The 18806-nt window shown below is 39.0% G+C and overlaps 1 protein-coding gene across 8 annotated transcripts in view; it reads left to right on the plus strand.

Annotated features, from left to right (window-relative positions):
- The first annotated feature begins 1292 nt into the window (after nucleotides 1-1292).
- Nucleotides 1293-18806, plus strand: part of PLA2G10 (phospholipase A2 group X) — a 29136-nt gene continuing 11622 nt past the window's right edge. The window contains exons 1-5 of one of the 8 annotated variants that reach the window (XM_057407901.1): nucleotides 1521-1657; nucleotides 1786-1880; nucleotides 10473-10578; nucleotides 12307-15279; nucleotides 16070-16192. In XM_057407901.1, coding sequence (XP_057263884.1) covers nucleotides 16158-16192 — 35 coding nt within the window. In that variant the 5' untranslated portion in view covers nucleotides 1521-1657; nucleotides 1786-1880; nucleotides 10473-10578; nucleotides 12307-15279; nucleotides 16070-16157. Of the gene's footprint in view, nucleotides 1658-1785; nucleotides 1881-3487; nucleotides 5714-9816; nucleotides 10168-10472; nucleotides 10579-12306; nucleotides 16193-18368; nucleotides 18712-18806 lie in introns of those variants that run through there. The other 7 variants (XM_057407902.1, XR_008972013.1, XR_008972014.1 and 4 more) reach the window with 7 other exon arrangements.

Genomic DNA, 18806 nt, shown 5'->3' on the forward strand with positions numbered 1-18806 from the left:
CTGTGCCTCTCTTGTAGTGCACAGAATTGACGTTCTAATGATACTGTTGTTTTTTTTTCCAGTAGCATTAATGCTGTGGTGTCAGTAGCACAGCTGACTAGGCTCGTATATGCATGTCCCCACAAATAACGTGATAAAAAAATCCCAAACACTGATGTAGCCTGTATAAGGGTGGAACTGTATAAAGAAAAGCTTTACAAGTTTTAACAAACATAGTATACAAATTATACCGCTATTAATTGAGACTAAAAGGAATACAGCCAATTAGTAGTTTCATCAGGTGAAGTAACACGGATGGAAGGTTCCTTGACCTGGTGAAGTGTACCTGTGTTACACATTGTTTCAGTCTAATGACTGTGGAGGGACTGTAAGAACAAACTTGAAGTTCTGTCTTGAGGCTTTTCTCAGCTCCAAAGGCCAGATTGCCTCCAGTTGATCTCAGTCATGTCAGTTCTTGAGACTAAGTGTGCCAATTTAATGGGAGCTGTCAGATGTTAAATAGTTAATGCTTCAGTCTATAGAATGAAATGTAAGAGTGTGATAGGACTCAGTGAAAAATCTGGCTTTTGCTTACTGCAGCAATAGTAAGCAAAAAAAGGGAGGTGAGAGAAACAAAAGTAAAAAAAAAATTATGCATAGAACAAGAATTACACCCATAGATCTGTCCTGGGTTCAGCAGTAGCAGTCATGTTTCTCCTTCTTGGTAGCTGGTGCAGTGCAGTGTTTTGACTTTCGGCCTGGGAACAGAGCTGATAGCGATGTTTTGGTTTGGCCAAGGACTTTGTGAGCCTCATGCTCTGCCAGGGAGGAGGGGAAGCCGGGAGAAAGCAGAGACAGGACACCTGACCCAAGCTAGCCAAAGAGCTATTCCATACCACAGCACGTCATGCCCAGGATGTAACTGGGAGTTAGCCGGAAGGGCTGGGAGACTGCAGGGTTGGAGGAGGTATGGGTTGGTGCTTGGTCGGGCCTGGGGGGCCGAGTTATCAGTTGGCTGGTGGTGAGGTGATGTATTCTCTTCCCTTGCTATTTCCTTTATCATTGTTATTGGTGGTAGCAGTGGTGATTTATGTTATACCTTAGATACTAAACTGTTCTTATCTCAATCCGTGGGAGTTGCGTTTTTTTTGATTCTCCTCTCCATCCCTCTGGGAGTAGGGGGAGGGAAAGAAGGTGGGGAAGTGAGTGAACAAGTTACCTGACTGGGTTTAAACCACGACAGTGGTTTAACTATACGGTTATAGTTTATGGTTATAGTTTATGGTTAACCATAAACCATGGTTAACCATAAACTAAGAAATGGACCATAAAAATGGTAAGAAGGTTTATCCAATTCCAAATAACAATTGTTTGAACACCAAGCAGCTTAAGAAAGCAAGCAGTATGATCGTTCTCATCCAGAACAGCAAATCATTGCTGAGGTAAAATCGTTTGGCTGGTGGTAGCACAATGAAAATATTAATCCTAGTTGTTAATCCTTTTAATTTATACATATTATATAAATCATGTTGCTTATTTTTCTAAGCCTGCTGTTAGGATTGGCTGCACACCGTTCTCCTTTGGAGGATGGCTTGTTGAGGACTCCACTGGTGGGCCAGCTACTTTGGGCATGTTTCAGATGTAATTACTGCAAAAGTTAGCCTGAAAATTGCATCAGGTAAAGTTAAGTTACTAAAAATGTCTATACAAATACCCTACCTATCAAACACTTAGAAAGCAAAGTAAATTTTGTGTATAAAACAATTTGTATTTTCTGCCATTACTTGACATCTCTCTTTTGCTTAGGATAGCCAGAGATGAGCATTTCTGTGAATAAAACAGGAAGACCTATTGCACATTTTTGTAACTGGCCTGCATATGAAGGAGGATTTCCACCAAAGGTATTGCCAATATTAGGTTTTGGTTTGCCAGTACGGGGTTTTTTGTTGGTAGTGGTGGATTCTACATGTCTCCACAATAAAACATTGAGTATTGCATGCAAATTGGGCTCTCTAACAAGGCAAGTTAAACTGTAACTTTTATGGCATGAGCCTGAGGTTAGCTATAAAGATTAAGAAGCTACTTAGCGTTTTTCTTGCTTGTTGAAACATTGTTGGAAATTGTTTAAGCTAGTGAAATACGGGGTTTTGCATAGAAGTTAGCGTAGAGATCCATCAATCATAACCTTTACATAAAAAAATGACTATACAATAGAGAATATCTTGATTTTGTTTCAATGTCTCAGTCCTAATTTGAGGCAAAAGTTAGAAGTCAATAAAGATTCACTCTGTGATGCCTAGACATCACTTGGAGATTGTTTTACCAAATCCAAGATGAATTCTACCTTCCATAGCAGCCGAGTCAGGATCTAGTAGACCAGCAGAGGGCATAAGCCCCATTCTGGTGCATCCTAGGGGTGCTGGCCGATTTGTCGGAGCTGAGTCTTGGCGGGTAGCTACAAACTTAGGTCTGACCTGAATCCACAAAAAGTAGGAAGTTAATTCTTTTAGGTTGAAAGGTTCAACATTAGAAAGGACTTCTTGAATTTTTTTTTCTTCTTCTTTAATGTCAAGCTGTTTCAATATTTTAGCACACAGAAAACAAATGTATTATTGTTGGAGAGAGTCCAGAGGAGGCCACAAAGATGCTCCAAAGGCTAGAGCACCTCTGCTCTGGAGACAGACTGAGAGAGCTGGGCTTGTCAGCCTGGGGGAGAGAAGGCTCTAGAGTGACCTTAGAGCAACTTCCAGTGCCTAAAGGGACTACAAGAAATCTGGAGAGAGACTTTTTACAAGGGCATATAGGGATAGCACAGGGGGTAATGGCTTTAAACTGACAGAGTGGAGAGTAAGATGAGATCTTAGGCAGAAGTTCTTCCCTGTGAGGGTCCTGAGGCACTGGCACAGGTTGCCCAGAGAAACTGTGGCTGCCCCATCCCTGGCAGTGTTCAAGCCCAGGTTGGATGAGGCTTGCACAATCCTGGTCTAGTGGAAGGTGTCCCCCTGCCTGTGGCAGGGGAGTGGAACTGGATGAACTTTAAGGTCCCTTCCAACCCAAACCAGTCTGGGATTCTATGATTATGTGTGGCTGGCTGAAATTTGTTACTACCAGCCACTATCAGGAGCATTAGCTTCAAGCCTCTGAATAGCCTCAAAGGATAATCATAAGTAAAATATATGGCAGTGTGCCAAAGTTATGTATGATTGGTGTAATAAGGATGTGAACAGAAAAGATAACCATTTTTTAAAATGGGTGACCTGTTAGAGATCTGTTAGCCAAAAATAAAGTGCCACTCTCTGCTTTCAACATTCTCTTAAGAGCAGTAAGGGTTAGAATGGGCAGTAGGTTTCCCTAGCTAGCTTTTTCCTAAGTTATCTAAGTTACCTCCCAGTATGCTTGGAAACAAATCAAAATGCATCACCTTGCTTTGGCAGTGGAAAGAAAAAAGACGTGCTTGTCAGGCTGTCAGTGGTTTAGTCTGTCTCCTGATATTGTCACATTTCAATAGGAGGAGTGGCAAAACTGGAACCACATGGAGCCATACCTGCAAGTGCCTCTAGAGTGACTACTCAAACCCACTCTTCAAACCCACTGTCCCAAAAATGCAGCAGTTAAATTTTTAATCATTACAATCAAGGTACTTAGCTAAGATACCCTTCTGAAGTGTTAGCTGCCCAAATTATGTAAAAATATGCAAATAAATTTTGTTGCTGGGCTAGAAAATTTAAGATTCATTTGCACAGCCATGCAGAAAGCTTTGAAAATGTGATTTAAAAATTAAATAGAAGATGTAGGGCATTTTTTATTAATTCAGATGAGAAACACTAAAGAGTAAATAAATTTGAATGACTGATACAAATAAAAGTTCTGCGCTGTAAACTTAACTTCCATTTTTGAGCTTACTGAGCCTTGACACTGCATACCCTTAAGATCTATAAATCTTTTAAGGTGTTTTACCATTTTCTTAAGGGAGTCACATTTGCAAAATTTCTTATGATCAGACAAATGTATCTGTCTGGACACAAAGGCTGTTATTTCATTACGAACCATAATATACATGGCTTCAATTCTTAATTTAATGGTATCTGATCTATTCCAGGTGATGGTAGGTAATTTTGGCCAGGGTAATGAGCAGTGTCAGTTCTGTGGGCAGTTCTCACAGCACCTCACTTCATATCCAATGAGCTAAGCAAGGACACTTCCTTAGAGTACAGAACATATCCTGAAAAATGAGATATTGATTTATACATATCAAGATGCTTCAGAGCTTCAAGGAAAGCACATCATGAAAGTACTCATTTGTCAACTTTCTTCTTTGAGAGAAGGTTTTAATTCTTAACACTGTTAGTCTTTACAGTTTCCCTAAAGAGTATCGGATTTTCTTGTACCCTTTAGAAATACTCTTTTCCTATGCCCATTTAATTTATTGGATTATTTTATTCTGTTTGATTTTCTCTATCTGTTGTCTTATTTGTGCATTATAAACACACGTTGGAGATTAAGGTGAAGAAAATTACACCTATTATCTGACCTATTTGCTAACATAATCTTTACATCACTGTTGGAACTAGCTAACCCATTATCATAAGCTTCAGCTGTTTACATCAGGTCTTAATTTTGTCATTTTCTTTTCTGTAACTATGGCTGCACTGATGAATTTAACAATATAAGATGTGTCTGATACTGCCTTGGAAGACAGAGAATGTCACTGCATCCACTGTTAGTATGAATCTCTGGAAGTGTTTTACTCGATATACAATGTTTGTTGTAGCTGTACTTTACAGCAGTACGTTTTTGTTAGATACAATATCTTGAGTTTTCAACTCAGTAGTCCTGTCTTTATTTGCTTTTGTGTTTAGAGGTTAACTAGAACAGATATTTAATGCTGAAGAATTCTAGTGTAACTCAAAAGATGGAATTTGGGTAAAGTTAATTGATCTCTTTTCCATCACAGGTTATATATGAGGTTTAAATCTGTCCATAAAGAAGATGGAGAGGGGAAAACAGTGGTTTATAATCCAATTCATTTAAAGAATGGTGCTTTAGCAAATAACATGGGCAGATGTGAGGAATACCTCTCCTGTCTCATTTTACCCAAAGGAATCCAGGTCACATGCTCTGAGACAACTCTATAAAAAGCACAGTACATAGCTTACTTCTGAGCCAGACTAAAATGCTAACACTTTGCCAGTTAGATTGCTCGTAGCAGGAGTCAGTTCTTTGAAGAAAGTTTTGCAAGAGACCTTTGCATAAACAAGCAGGGATCAAGCCATATTTCTCTTTTTGCAGTCAGGTATCCTAATCACAAGATAGAGTGTCACTGGTGCATGGTTCTTTCTCTCTCACTTGAGTAAGAGACACTAATTCTTTTCACAATTTCAGCAAAAGGAGTAGAAGCAGTAGTTGCTTACAAACCTCTTTAAGCTGACAATTAGATTATCCTTTTAGTAGGAATGCCAAGTAGGTTAAATATCTTCAAGGCCTCTAAACTGCAGCTCTTCGATCCTGAAAGCTAGTAACACATTGGCACTATGTCTGATTCCCTGCAGTCTTAGGTCAAAATGGCTAAATGTTGCACCTCTCTGCTGTGTTTAATCATATCCGTGTGGCTAAAATAGAAAATCCCCAGTCATCATGTTGGCTCTTAAGAATTCTTAACTCCATACACTATGGAGAAAGTTCAGGCCCTTCCCATAGAGAATCAGCCACCACAATGCTCAGTTATAGACCAATACCTGCAAACAGTATAAGAAGTTATTCATCAGCTGATCTTAACTGTCATCCTTATTCCAAACAGTCAAGCAGTCATCTGAAGCTCAGGTTTATAAGCGCTCGTAAAAATAGCAAAGCATTTTCAAGCTGACTGAGTATAAAAACACAATTAAGGAATTCTTCAGGCTTACCTCTGACACATTTGAAGGAATTGGAGTTTCAAGTTTTAACAGTAGTGTTTACTTTTTGTTTTATATCATTCTACTTCATATTAGAGAACCTGAAAACCAAACCCAAAACCATTTTAATAATCTGTCTCCTAAAATGTAGTGGAACAAAAGCCACATTACAAAACTAACAATTTTATGTATACACTGAAAAACTCTGACTGAATTTAAGTAAAACCTTAAATAAGGGTGTCCAGACTTGTTTAGGTGCTTTTGACAGAAAACCAAAGGAGGCTGAAGCTAGCTGGTGTGTTCAACCTAGCTTATTTCCGATTTTATACTGCTGAGTATTGAGCTGATGACAGATTTTTCTGTTCTCTTTACAATCGTTACTGAAATACAGGATTTCTCTTCAGAGACAACTCTTTCAGAGACAAGAGTCTTCCCACCCTCTCAACACACACATGCTTTTCCACTAAATTTGCTTGTAGAATTCACCTTTTATTTCTTCCTGGCAATCTTCAATTCTTGACTTTCCTTGACCAACAAACTGGTTTAAAATAGAAAAAGGATAAAGAAAGACAGCATTTTTTTCTAAACTGCAGAAATTACTGATCAGTAATGCTGCCGTGTATTAAGAATTATAAATAGGTACAGGAGTGTTTGGCAATGGGTACATCAGTTGTCATCAACAGTCATGTCACTAAGAGATCTATCTAGCCAGCAACTGAAACTTTAAAAATGTGTCAAACTTAGATATTAGAAAATTGTATGTTGTCCTTTCACTCCTCTCTTTTATGGAGAAGCAGAGTCTTCGTTTCAAAATAGAAAAAAACCCAAACAATGCTTCATAACTGAGATTCTGTCAAAAGAGAAATATTTTAAACCAGCACATTTTCAGGAAATCATAGAAATAGAGCAGAAAAGCATGAGAATGCTTTGCATGGGGATTGGAGCAACTTGGTCTAGTGGAACATGTCCCTGCCTGTGGCAGGGGGTTGGAACTAGATGAGCTTTAAGGTCCCTTCCAACCCAAACCATTCTATGAATGCTGCCATAGACACCCTAAGTATTTTCTTCCTTGGGGATCATACATTGCATCCCTCTGTTCAGCACCTTGGTATTCAAGCTGGTGTGACTCTAAAAATATGAAATCTCAGGGATTTAACTGATTTACCACTGAAGTTGATATATGAACAACACAATCAGAAATTAGTGATTCCACAGGGAATTATTCCGAAGGAATTAATTAATATCCAGAAAAATAAGGTTAGCACATCTTATCTGAAAGAGCTAGGATGCAGACTCAAGAACTGTGGGAAACAAGTGTGAGCTACTGTGCTACCACTGCATAATGTAGTGGCGCTGACATAACTGCAGCGTGAGCTGTATTGTCAGCATCTAGGTATGTACAAGTTATTTCTTTAAATACACACAATTTCAGAAGTGATTTTCAGAGTTCCATGACCGTAGACTAACACACTTAGTTTCACAAAGTTCTGATTCTGAAGTATGAAAGAGAATCCAGATGAATCCAGTTTACAGTGGCCATTACAAATAAAGGCAATGATAGAGCAGTAAGACCTTTCACAACAATTTTTGTCCACATGGGTATTACAAGACAGGATATAGGATACAGGAAGTAATGGAGAAATGTTTTTAGGAAACAACTGCAATTGCAGCAGGATTACACTGCCATTAACATAGAAGTTGCTGCAAGAGGCAGAGTTCTGCTGTTTCTCACAACTGTGCACTAATCAACTTTTCATTAATTTCATGCTCTTTTAATATGTTTTATAAATCAGTTTTTGTGTTTCTAATCACTTGTGCTTCCACAAAATTTGAGTTTTGAGTTGGTATGCTGTCAGACTCAAAAGCAACCTTAGATGGTTGAGTTTTTAACTTGGATGCTGTGGCACCCCACCCACTGGCTGTATACAAAAGGTTTTAAATTGACAGGGGAATTAACAGTCTTCCAAACTTCAGTCTGGAGAATGTATAATTACACTAAGTCATTGTCAGAAGCTATTTTAAAAGTAAATGTTGCCTGCCTTCTGAGGTTTTTCTATATCTATATAGTTTGGGCATGTCAGCCTTTCTTTAAAACTACAGCAGCATTGTTCTTGATAGAATAAGCAGCAACTAGCACACTTAAAAGCACAGAAAATAAGACGAGCAGCTGGGCTTTTCCAAGTCTCTATGGCCACCTTGCCACTGACTTCGTATAGAGCTTCGGTGATCTTGGGTCTCATTATTTAAATTTGGGAAATGCAGCTTTCAGATTTTAAACTTAAGCAGTTGTCACAGTGATTATTTGTTTACATAGAAATGGCCTTTCTTCTGCAAACTGCTGAATCTTAGGTATTAAATAGTTTTATACCTTTTTCTTTGTTACCTTTTAGAGATAATAGGAATGTACTGGCTTAGCTGAACCTAACCTATAATAAATATTGTTTACAGTTTATATTTTCTCAAGGCTAGAGTTTCTTTAGCTGTCAGTTGAAACATTTTAGAATTGAGCTATTGCTATTCCTCCCTTTACTGAAAGCTGTCCCAAATGATTATCCCTACGAATATTTGAATGACTAAACCACCTTTTTCTTGCTCAGAAAAGAAAGTCTGTCTTCATTAAATTTCATTTTTACTATAAAAATGACCCACTTCAAATGTGCATAGGCCCATCTTACTGTATGTCAATTGGTTTTAAATAAACTCTCCCCTAACAAGGCTGTCCCATCTCTACTGCTGGTGCCTACTCTCGATTCAACTCTTTTCCAGCCACAGCCCCTTACTAGACGTTCTTCTGTTAACAGAACAGGAAGTTCCTTATCTTCTAAAATTGTCTGACTCCAAGTTTAATTACATGCTATAAGTAGATAGAAAATATTACTTGCTCAAAGAGAAATTACTTGGGCTGGTACAAGAAATTTCAGGGCCTGTGGCTTACAAGTCAGGTGGAATGATCTGACCTTCAACTCTGAAAAAATGACAAGTGACTTAAGCTGAAGAAGAAAAGATGATGGGCAGAGCCCAAGCCAAAGTGATGAAAAGCAAAATTCAAAGACCAAAAACCTTGGAAAGAAGCAGCCTACCGTAAGCAATTACACTTGTTTTGATGGTGACCCTTCTGTAAGGGATTGTGCTGCTCAAGGTTCTCACACAGGTTCCTGAGTCCAGTATTTCAAGTAAAATGAGAACTGCTGCAGCTCCTCCTCTTCCTTCAACTTACAGTCATAATGATCATAAAAGGACCCACCTAATTCCAGTCCTTCCAGTTGTGGGGTAATCACCTCAATATGCAGATTACAGAAAACTAAGGGGGATGCAATATATATGAAATAGCACAAAATGCTTCTTTTTTATATGAAAAAAAAAGTGTTTGTTTAGTGCTTATATTATTTAGTGCTTGCTTTCTGCCCGGAGGAAGATGCATTCGCTTCCCTACTATCAGGATGAAATCGTTGCAGAGAATTAACTGCTTTGCTTTACATTTTAATTCTACTTCATTATATGCATATGCAAAACACATTTGCACACATCTGCAGGCAAACTTAAACAAAAAGTAATGTTGCTTAAAAAAAAGTAACAAATGAAAAATAACACTTTTCTGGAGGTGAAAAAAATGAACCTCCAGCAGCATCTCAACACAGTTATCCTTGAACATCCATGGATTTGACAGTGACGTACAGTCATAACTTTTGTTTTTTAAAATAAATATTCTACAGGTATTTTGTTTGGTGGCTCTCAGAACAAAACAATCTAAAGTAAAATTCAGTATAGTATTTTACAGAATTAATTAGAATTGCTTATGTAATTCAGTTGGGGTATGCCTCCTCTTGACGCTCCATTCTAAATAAGACCTGCACACAAGCAAAGGTTATCTGTTCCTGGCAAATCCTTCATAGGGATTATATTGTGTATAAACTAATAAGGGTTTATCTTTTCTTCTTTCTGGCAGAGGAAATAACTAGAGCAACATTTAAACATTAACATGGCATTGAAGAATTCCAAACAGAATTAGGAAATGAAAAGGTTGGGATTCTCAGAGCAATATCAAGTCACCATTAAGCATGCAGATCTTACTTGCGGACCACATGTAAAATTCACAATACTCTGTGTATGCGGTACCATTTTGCTCTGTGAAGCAAAAATGTCAAGTATGCACAAGCTGTTTATTTTAAAAGATCATCTAATATTATCAGCATCAAATTTTATATGAAGTCCCGTATTATTCCTGTTTTTTGAGATGCCATTGACACAAACCAAAGCTAGACAAAATTTTTACCATTCTACATCATTTAAAAGAAAATGCCTATTATTCCTGTTTATTCCTGTATTATTCCTGTTTTTTTGAGATGCCATTGACACAAACCAAAGCTAGACAAAATTTTTACCATTCTACATCATTTAAAAGAAAATGCCTATGGTGAAGTAACTGAGAAACAATTAAAATGTGCTAAGCTTTACACCATAAAAGAGGAAAATATATTTAGTACTTGCCATCTGAAAGAGTTTCATGAGCACAGAAAAATGGCTGTTTGGGAACATGACTGTTGATTTCTGCAAAATGTGAAAAGCAAGTCAGTGAAAGCTATAATGTAAATTTGAAATTAGGAACTTACCAAAGAAGGCCTTGGAGGAATGGACTGCTTTGTTCCTAGTCACCTTTCAGCTGCTGGTTCTTGAGATCACCTGTGATTTGATGCTACATGTATTTTAGGTAAGCTTTAGTGCTTCAAAGAATTTAAATCCATTTAGCAAGATTCACAATCCTTGTGAATTGAAGAGAAATTGTGAGTTGAAGAGAAAGCTATTATTTTTAAAACTTTACTATGACTGATTCCTTGCTCCTGCTTTTTCTTGCTATCTTGCACATCCTGATGCCAGTTAGCAAGGCCTGTTCCGCGCAGCATAGCAAACTTCCTGATTCTGTATAGTAAATGCAAAGAGAATGACAGTTCCATCACTGTTGTACAAATGGGGCAGTTTGTGGTATATGATGTATTAATTTTGTGGTGGCATCTCATATCCAGTTAGAACTTTTTATACGTAGGAACAATTTTCTTCATATATGTTATTTTAAAGCATAGAGCCCCTCTATGTGTTAAGGATGGTATGAACTTTATTAGTTACAGGAGCTGTAGACAAGAATTTTTCGACTCTGTGCAATTCAGTAAATAAAGCATCATCATTAGGAATTTGTTTTATTTTAAACCAAGGAAGCAATATATGTATTTGGATCAGGACATCTTCCTTGTATTAAAATGAAACCAAAAAGAACAACCAAGGCTTAAAACTGCCAAACTGACTGGTGTCCTAATTTTCAATATGTACAATGGAAATTTTGCAGCATTTCTATATGTGTTTGAAGATTTAGTGAACTCTGCAAGTTAAGCATCAGTATTTTGCCTGAGTGCTGCATATTTACAAGGTACTGGGACTTCACTACAGCAGCTACCTTCAGACTCAACTGTTTTCTTAGCTTTTTCTGATAATGAGTCTGCAAGTCTTCTGTTGTAAATGTCCTGACCATGTCTTTTCTTGTCTGTAACTGATCACTTTTAAGGAACTATAAAACCTATAGAATCATAAACGCCTTCTTAGTTTTAGGAAAAAGTATTCTTAAGCCAGTAACTGATACTGCAAAGAAGCATAAGCTTAAGTCTTTATAATTACAGGATATATAAATTGTTCTAAATTGTTTATATAACATAATACTCATGACACTTGTGTTTTCTAAATGTGGTGGAAAATAGGCCTACATAGAAAACTTAATAATATGCTTGTCACGATGGCCCAGATTAGAGAATGCATTTAAACTCTTGCCTTGTATTGAAATGAAAATCCTTGCTTCTCACTGGAAATCAAAACAGCAGCTAGTGGCTAAACAATAGCAGCTAAGCAAACATTTTACTGAACATTGCCCTGCATGTTGTGCACTTACACTCCATGCATACTCCTTGGCAAATGACTCTTACATCTTTTGGCTGATTTGGAAGTACCTTGTTTATTTCAGGTGTAGCAAATCATGATGCTAGTGCTGACAGTTCTCTGGTTCAATTACTCCTCATCCCAACCACACTGCAAAGCAAAAGTAAAGATGGGAGACAGTCCAACAGCAACAGAAAGATACTGTTGATACTTTTTGATCTGAGATGTCTTAAACTACCACCATATTTCTGGTATTCACTTGTTTCCTACTGATAAATTCTCTAGCTAATCCAGACGTTCCCCATCCCTCAGTACTTTGTCTCTCAAGAATACACTGAATTTCCTAGTTCCCAAAGCAGTCTTGATGGCATTTAAGCTGTTTAAAGATATGTAGCCCTTGTGCTGATTAGCCCAGAACAGGCAAGGGCTACATTCTACTCACTCTTCCTTTGATGGACACATAACTTAGGCATTTTATCTTCTGGCAAGCGTCCAGTTGCCATTAAACTCTTCACAGCTGAGGAAGCAGACATCATGAACAGTAAGGTTGTGAAAAGTAGACCAGACAAATGGGGTGTTATAGAACAAGACAATAAGAGGTGAACAAATAAACAGGTAAGAAAAATCTGCATTCTGTTTTTAAGCAATTTAAAACAGTTAGAGACAACAAAGAGCCAGTAGACATACTAAAAGGAAAAGTTACACAAAATCATAACATGCATTTCTGTCCTTCCCTCTTAGCAGAATGTGGTCTTCACAGTCTCTATAAATCCACCGTCTGTCTTCACCTTGAATACTGTACAATTCTGCAGTTTCCCCCCATCTCAGTAAAAATAGACATGGAAGAAGATTCAGAAATGGTCAACACGGACAAAGGCACAGAAATGGGGTTTCAGAACAGTGAGTCAGATTGACAGTAAAGTATTTCTTTATGAAAAGGGCACTGGTGCTGTTTATGACAAAGCTGTCTATTTAATAAAGTAGGCAAAGTCTCAGCTCTCTTTGAATTCAGTATGGATGATTTCCCCAATGCATTTACATAGCTTAGTTGGTGATATGTGGGAAAAATAATTAATCAATTAATTTGTTATTGCAGTAGAACAGGCTACTGCCTTCCCTGCCTGCAGGGCATAGTTTCATGAACACCTTTAGGCAAAACAAGCAGCAGTTTTGGAGTCTCTTTCCCTCCAAGTCTGCAGTCCAACTTTCTGCTCAAGGCAGGTTCCATTAAAGCAAATGCCTCTTGTGCACCTCTGGGAAGAATCTGACTCCATATTTTCTACACTGTTCCGTGGGGAAGTAGTAGTCAGCATATCACTTCCCCTCACCATCTTTAAACCTGATGAAATCCAGTGCTCTCAGCTTTTTGTATGTCATCAACTGCAGCCCCCTGAACAGTTTGGTGGCCTTTACGAGTCTTGCTTAGCATGTGAATGCCTTTCTTAAAATGAGACTTGGAACTCCAAATGTTGTCTCACAAGTGTCACGTGGAAGGGAAGAATCTCTTGCCTCCAAACCTATCAGTTGTGCTCAGCCCAGTAAGCAGCTGGACATGTTTGCTGCAAGAGCACACTGTTGACTCACATTCAGCTTGTGCACCATGACCCCCAGCTTCTTTTTTATAAAGCTGCTCTCTATGCAGTCAGTTCCCAACCTGTCACAACACATGGGGTTATGCCAACCCAGATGCAGGGCTTTGCATTGGCCTTTGCTGAACTTCATGAGGTTCCCCAGCAGCTCCTTTTTCCAGTCTGACTGGGTCCATCAGAGTAGCAGCCCTGCCCTCCAGTGTATCAACCACTCCCCCAATTTGGTATCACCCACAAATTTGCTGAGAGGTCACTCTATCTCATCATGCTGGTCATTACATCAACCATTTCAAGAATCCAAGTTGGTGTAACCTATGTAAAAGCAAGCAAGTCAAACATCCTTCCAGAGATATGCTAGAGATTTAAAATTTTGTTTTACAGAAATGCAGGAGTTGCATTGCTGAGTATCTTTTCCTTTAGATATAAAAAGTAGCCCTAGGTTCCAGAAGAAGCAGGCCCTGGTCTTTTTTTTTGGATGCAAATACTGAAATGTAGAACTTGATTTACTGTAAGAAATCTTCTGGAAGGCAGAGATGCTTGTTGAGACCGAAGAACCAAGCAAGTCAGAAATTATTTATAGGGCCCTTCCCCAGAATCTTCCTGTCTGTGGCTTTGCTCAAAGACAGATGATATATTTCTGTATCTTAAAATGACCAGAGTTGCATCAGTCTACGTGGTACTCCGGGAACATACTTGCAATCTTGTTATTTGCCTGGGTGGTTTTATGCACAGGATGGACTTTGTGCTTGTAGCTGTTACACTTAAGGAGCAGAGGGTAGAATCTGCAAGAGAACAAAACCAGAAAAAGAGAGATGAAAGAAGAAACCTGTAGGAGTAATTTAGCTCCTCTGCATACATTATAAATATAAACCACTTTCAAGAACATTTATGTAATGACAGCTTTTCCAGCACACAACTGTCTGTTATGGGCAGCTATGCACTAGCACAGTATTTCTCCAGAATGGACAGAATAACATTACTGCCAAAGGGCATATAAAGGACAATGCTACAAACACGCTCCCCAAAATTCTCTCAGAACATATTATGCCACTCATAGGCTTACTATTACCAAAGACATGACAAGTTATACTATAGGCTGGTATGGTCCTAAATCGAAGTTGGATTTTGTTCTGTATGCTAGAAATAGATATAATACCAAGTACATTGGAAATACTATAAAACAGCTCATCAGAATGTTTTCTGATCTTCCACATGGAGCTTGTCTCTCCAGACTATGTTTTTTAACTGTCATGGGTTTTGGAACAACATTCCCAACAACATGAGCTGAAGAAAACATCCGTAAACAGGAAGCATTGGTTGTGAAAAGGAACTAAGAGAAGATGGAAGGACATGAAAGAGAAGAAAGTCAGCCAAGCCTCTAAAAATGGGAACAAAGGCACTGCATGTTTCCAAACAAATACTTCAGTAAGCAAGGCTGTTTTGTTTCTTCTACGAAGACAACGATGATAAAAGAAGTTGATTGTGTACTACTTGGACATCCAGTACCTGAAGGAACTTAAACTTGTAAGGGATGTATTCCAGGCCAACCCTGTGTCCCAGTCCAACGTTTAAGAAAATGTGGTGTAACTTCAGGACATAGGATCATAGAGTGGTTTGGGTTGGAAAGGACCTCAAGATCATACAGTTCCAAGCTCCCTGCCATGGGCAGGGGCACCTCAACCTAGACCATGTCACCCAAGGCTCTGTCCAACATTTGCCAAGTACAGCAATCAAGTAAATTCAGGCAGTTGACTTACTGCTGGAAAGCAGCTCTTCAGTTCTGGTTATTCTGATACCTTCACAGTGTATCAGGTATGTGTTTTCTTTCCTTATTTTCCTCCAGGAGTCAGTGCTGCAGAAGAACCCAATCTGGGACTTGTGCTGGGTTGCAGAACACCAAGGTACAGCTCCTCAGCTCTGCTATAGCCATCATATAACACCACGAACAGATCACCCTGTCATCTCTAACAATGGGAAAATAATTTTCACCATTCTTTATTAGTTCATTCATTCAGTGGGGCAGTAAATATATCATATAGCTTAATTGTCACAAGCTTAATGCAGCAGGATCCTAATTTTGTAGGACTTTGCTTAGATACCAAGAGACCATATTATTTCCATACTCATCATCATTATTACTGATTTTCCTAACAGCTAAATGCAGAATATGTATAGATTTCACCAGGCAGGTGGTAAATGCTTTCTCATTTCTCTGTAAAAATAACTGCTCTTACTAAACAGAAAGTGTTAATGGAACTGACTTCTTCTGTTACAAAAATACAGCTTTGCAGCTGTTTAGTCAGTAGTAAATATACTATTACATTGTTCTCAAAGTCACTAATTTCACCTGCTCACAGGAAAGTGGTAACTTGATTTACATTAACCATACTTTAGACCATTCTAGCACTTTCCATCAACATTTTAACATTTTGGATTAATGTACTCGGTCATCTTCCTGCATATACAGGATCATGGACACTGAGAAATGAGTCTTTTACAATTGACTTAACAGTTTTGCCCATAATATTGTTATGCTGTGAGAAATGTTCCTCAGTACAACTGTGTGTCTCAACTATATTAATCTATTTTTCAGATTTAAAACCAACTCAATTAAAGCAACCATTGAGCACATGCAACCTTGTTTGATAAAGTATATTTGAAAAGCAAATGCTTCTCCTCACCTATGCACAGCTCCAGTTGCCAAAAAGAATTCGTCAGTGAGAAGGAAAATGCAATTTGTCATAAATGACTTACACCAGTCACCAAATGCTTCAGATAAATGAAAAGGAACACTACAAGAAGCAAATACAACAGGTCTGCACTGCCACATAAGATTTATTTGAAAATTTTATGGGAATTGGAAATCTCATTTAAAAAATAAATCATTATCATTGTAATCCATATTAACTTCCAGTCTGCAACTAGTATATTTTCTTAGCCATATGCCATGGCACTTAACTGGACAACCTAAATCTACCTCAATATAAGTATTTCCTTCTATGAGATTTCTCTGCCTTCCATCCCGGTTTCACTAGATGTTCTCCTTTGAACTCTTACTACAACTTGTAGGAAGCAGAACTCGTGACTTGTATTTCTTACGTCATGTAGATTTTGTCACTTTCACATCTTTGACTACTTTCTGGTAGAAGCAGCTGTAGTCTGAACACATCAGTCTCACTTGATTTTTCATTGGTTTTAAGATTACTTTCCTTCCTTCAGTGAAAAACGTATCAACTGCACTAATCCAACACCAAGTACACTAAGACATTTCATCAACTGGTCTCCTGAAGAACATTCACGTTTCTCCTCTGGATACTGTTTTCATTGTCATATCCAATGGTATGCTGGATGGGATACTGTTCAACTGGAAGTTGCACTAAACAGCTGTTGAACACTATTAAAACGTTCTAATAGGTGTGACTTATGGACCGGAAGAGTCAGTAAACAAATGCAGTATAAGTGACAGTATGAAAATGGACTAACAGCAATTAGCAATGAGACTCCATGAGTAACAGGGAAATTGCCTTGACCCAGTTGATGGCAGGAGCAGCATAATCTTTAAAAAAAAAAAAGGATATTTAAAAAAAGAAAAATCCCTTTTTTTTTTTGTTTTCTGTTTTGACTGGTTTTCTCTTATGACTTGTACATTTACCAAGACTTCTTAGGGTCATTGACAATGGTTATGGTTGCCACAGATTCCATTTCGCTGGTATTCTAGTCCATCCCCACTGGGAAATGGTCAGCTATGTTCACAGACACAACAGAGTGTGGACAGTTTTCAGTGGGCTAATGCATCATCTCTGGTGTTCACCATGTAGTGTTCACCATGTGTATCAGGTGTACTCAGGCATAACAATATCCTACCTTAAACTGATGTGCTTCCATATTTATCCCACACTACCCTAACTTCAGTGCCAACACAAACATTTCATAGAGTGTGGATTAGTAAGAGCATAACAAAAACAAACCTCATCTGTCTGTGCATGCTTTTAGCCTTTTGGAATCAGACCACATAGGATTTTCTACTTCTGATTAAAGAGGAGTGATGTAAGGCAGAAATCGGAGCACTTCAATGCAAAAGTAAAATTATCCTTCAGTATGCACATGAAAAAGCATTTCATTTCTTTCATGAAAATATCATTCGGTACCAAAAAGCCTACCAGCTGCTCTCCAACAGTAAGATGACATGATGAAGAAAAAGTTCTTGGTAAGTTCTGTAAAATCCCCTTTGTTTCCCTCCTTCTTTATCCTAGCAGTGTAGGCCTCAGTGGGATCTATGGGGGTCATATCCTGGAATATAATGATGCCACAAAAACGCCAAAACAGAAAAAAAAAAACAACCCAACCCAAAAAGAAACAAACAAAAACAACCCCCCAAAAAAACCCAAACAAACAACAAAAAAAAAAACCAAATCAACCCAAACCAAATAAAACCCAAACAAAAAACTTAAACATAAACACACACACAAGATCAATACCCAGAATTTCAGGGGTCCCGACTGCTTGAACAACTGCCAGAAAATGCACTGACTGATGAAATACTTGGAACTTATGCGCAAGGAAAAATAAAATCACACAAAAGCAAGCAGTATTTTCTGTGGGTTGAGAGGCAATGAAAGTGTGATTGCAATCTGGCATCTAGCTGTAGGCTTTACAAAATATTATAAGAGCTGGAAAGGTAATGGGAAAAAATATCCAAAGATTATACAAGGTACCAAAAAATACTCTGTTTTGGTTGAGAGAAACTTAAAAAGTTGTTTTGATCCAGCTACACATATTCATAACCAGTTCAGGAGTTGATTGTTCTTTAGTTCTCCAAGAGAAGTAGCAATCGGGAGGTGAAGTTTGGCAGATTCAGAGTACAGGCACAGCGCTTGCATTCAGCACCGGTTATAATTAACCACTAGAAGAATTTACAACACGGCTCACTTCCGTCTTAACTCTTCGGGTCGAGATTAAATAACCTAGGTAGTGCTGTAACTCAAAGAGAAATAACGGCTATAGGAGCAGGCGAGCCCTGGGGTACGGAGGTGAGCCTTCCCCTCCCCCCCCGCCACCCCCCTTAGGGGTCCCTTCCCCCGCTCCGTGGCCGAGTGTCCGGATCCAGCGCTCCCGCTCTTGCAGCGGCAGCTCCTCCCTTCTGCCTAGATGGACAGCGGGGCTCGGGGGACCTGGCTCGGGGCAGAAAGCAGCCTCTTATAGGCAACACGGAGCAGTCAGGCTCACACCTCCTCGCCCCGCCGCCGGAGCCGCACCCGCCGCGCCACCCGTGGGACCCCGCCGCCCCGCAATGCCCCTGCGCCTCCTGCTGCTGCTGCTGCTACCGGCAGCCGGTGAGTAGAGCCGCCGCTGGCTTGTGTGGGGCTCAGCATAGGGTACCGGCCCCGCCGCTCCGTGCCCCGTCCAGCAGCGTCTCCCGGGCGGTTGC

Source organism: Pezoporus wallicus, unplaced genomic scaffold (genome assembly GCF_028554395.1).
Source record: "Pezoporus wallicus isolate ANWC-B61680 ecotype Strahan unplaced genomic scaffold, APGP_CSIRO_Pwel_v1 contig_4012, whole genome shotgun sequence".
Lineage (NCBI taxonomy): Eukaryota > Metazoa > Chordata > Aves > Psittaciformes > Psittacidae > Pezoporus > Pezoporus wallicus.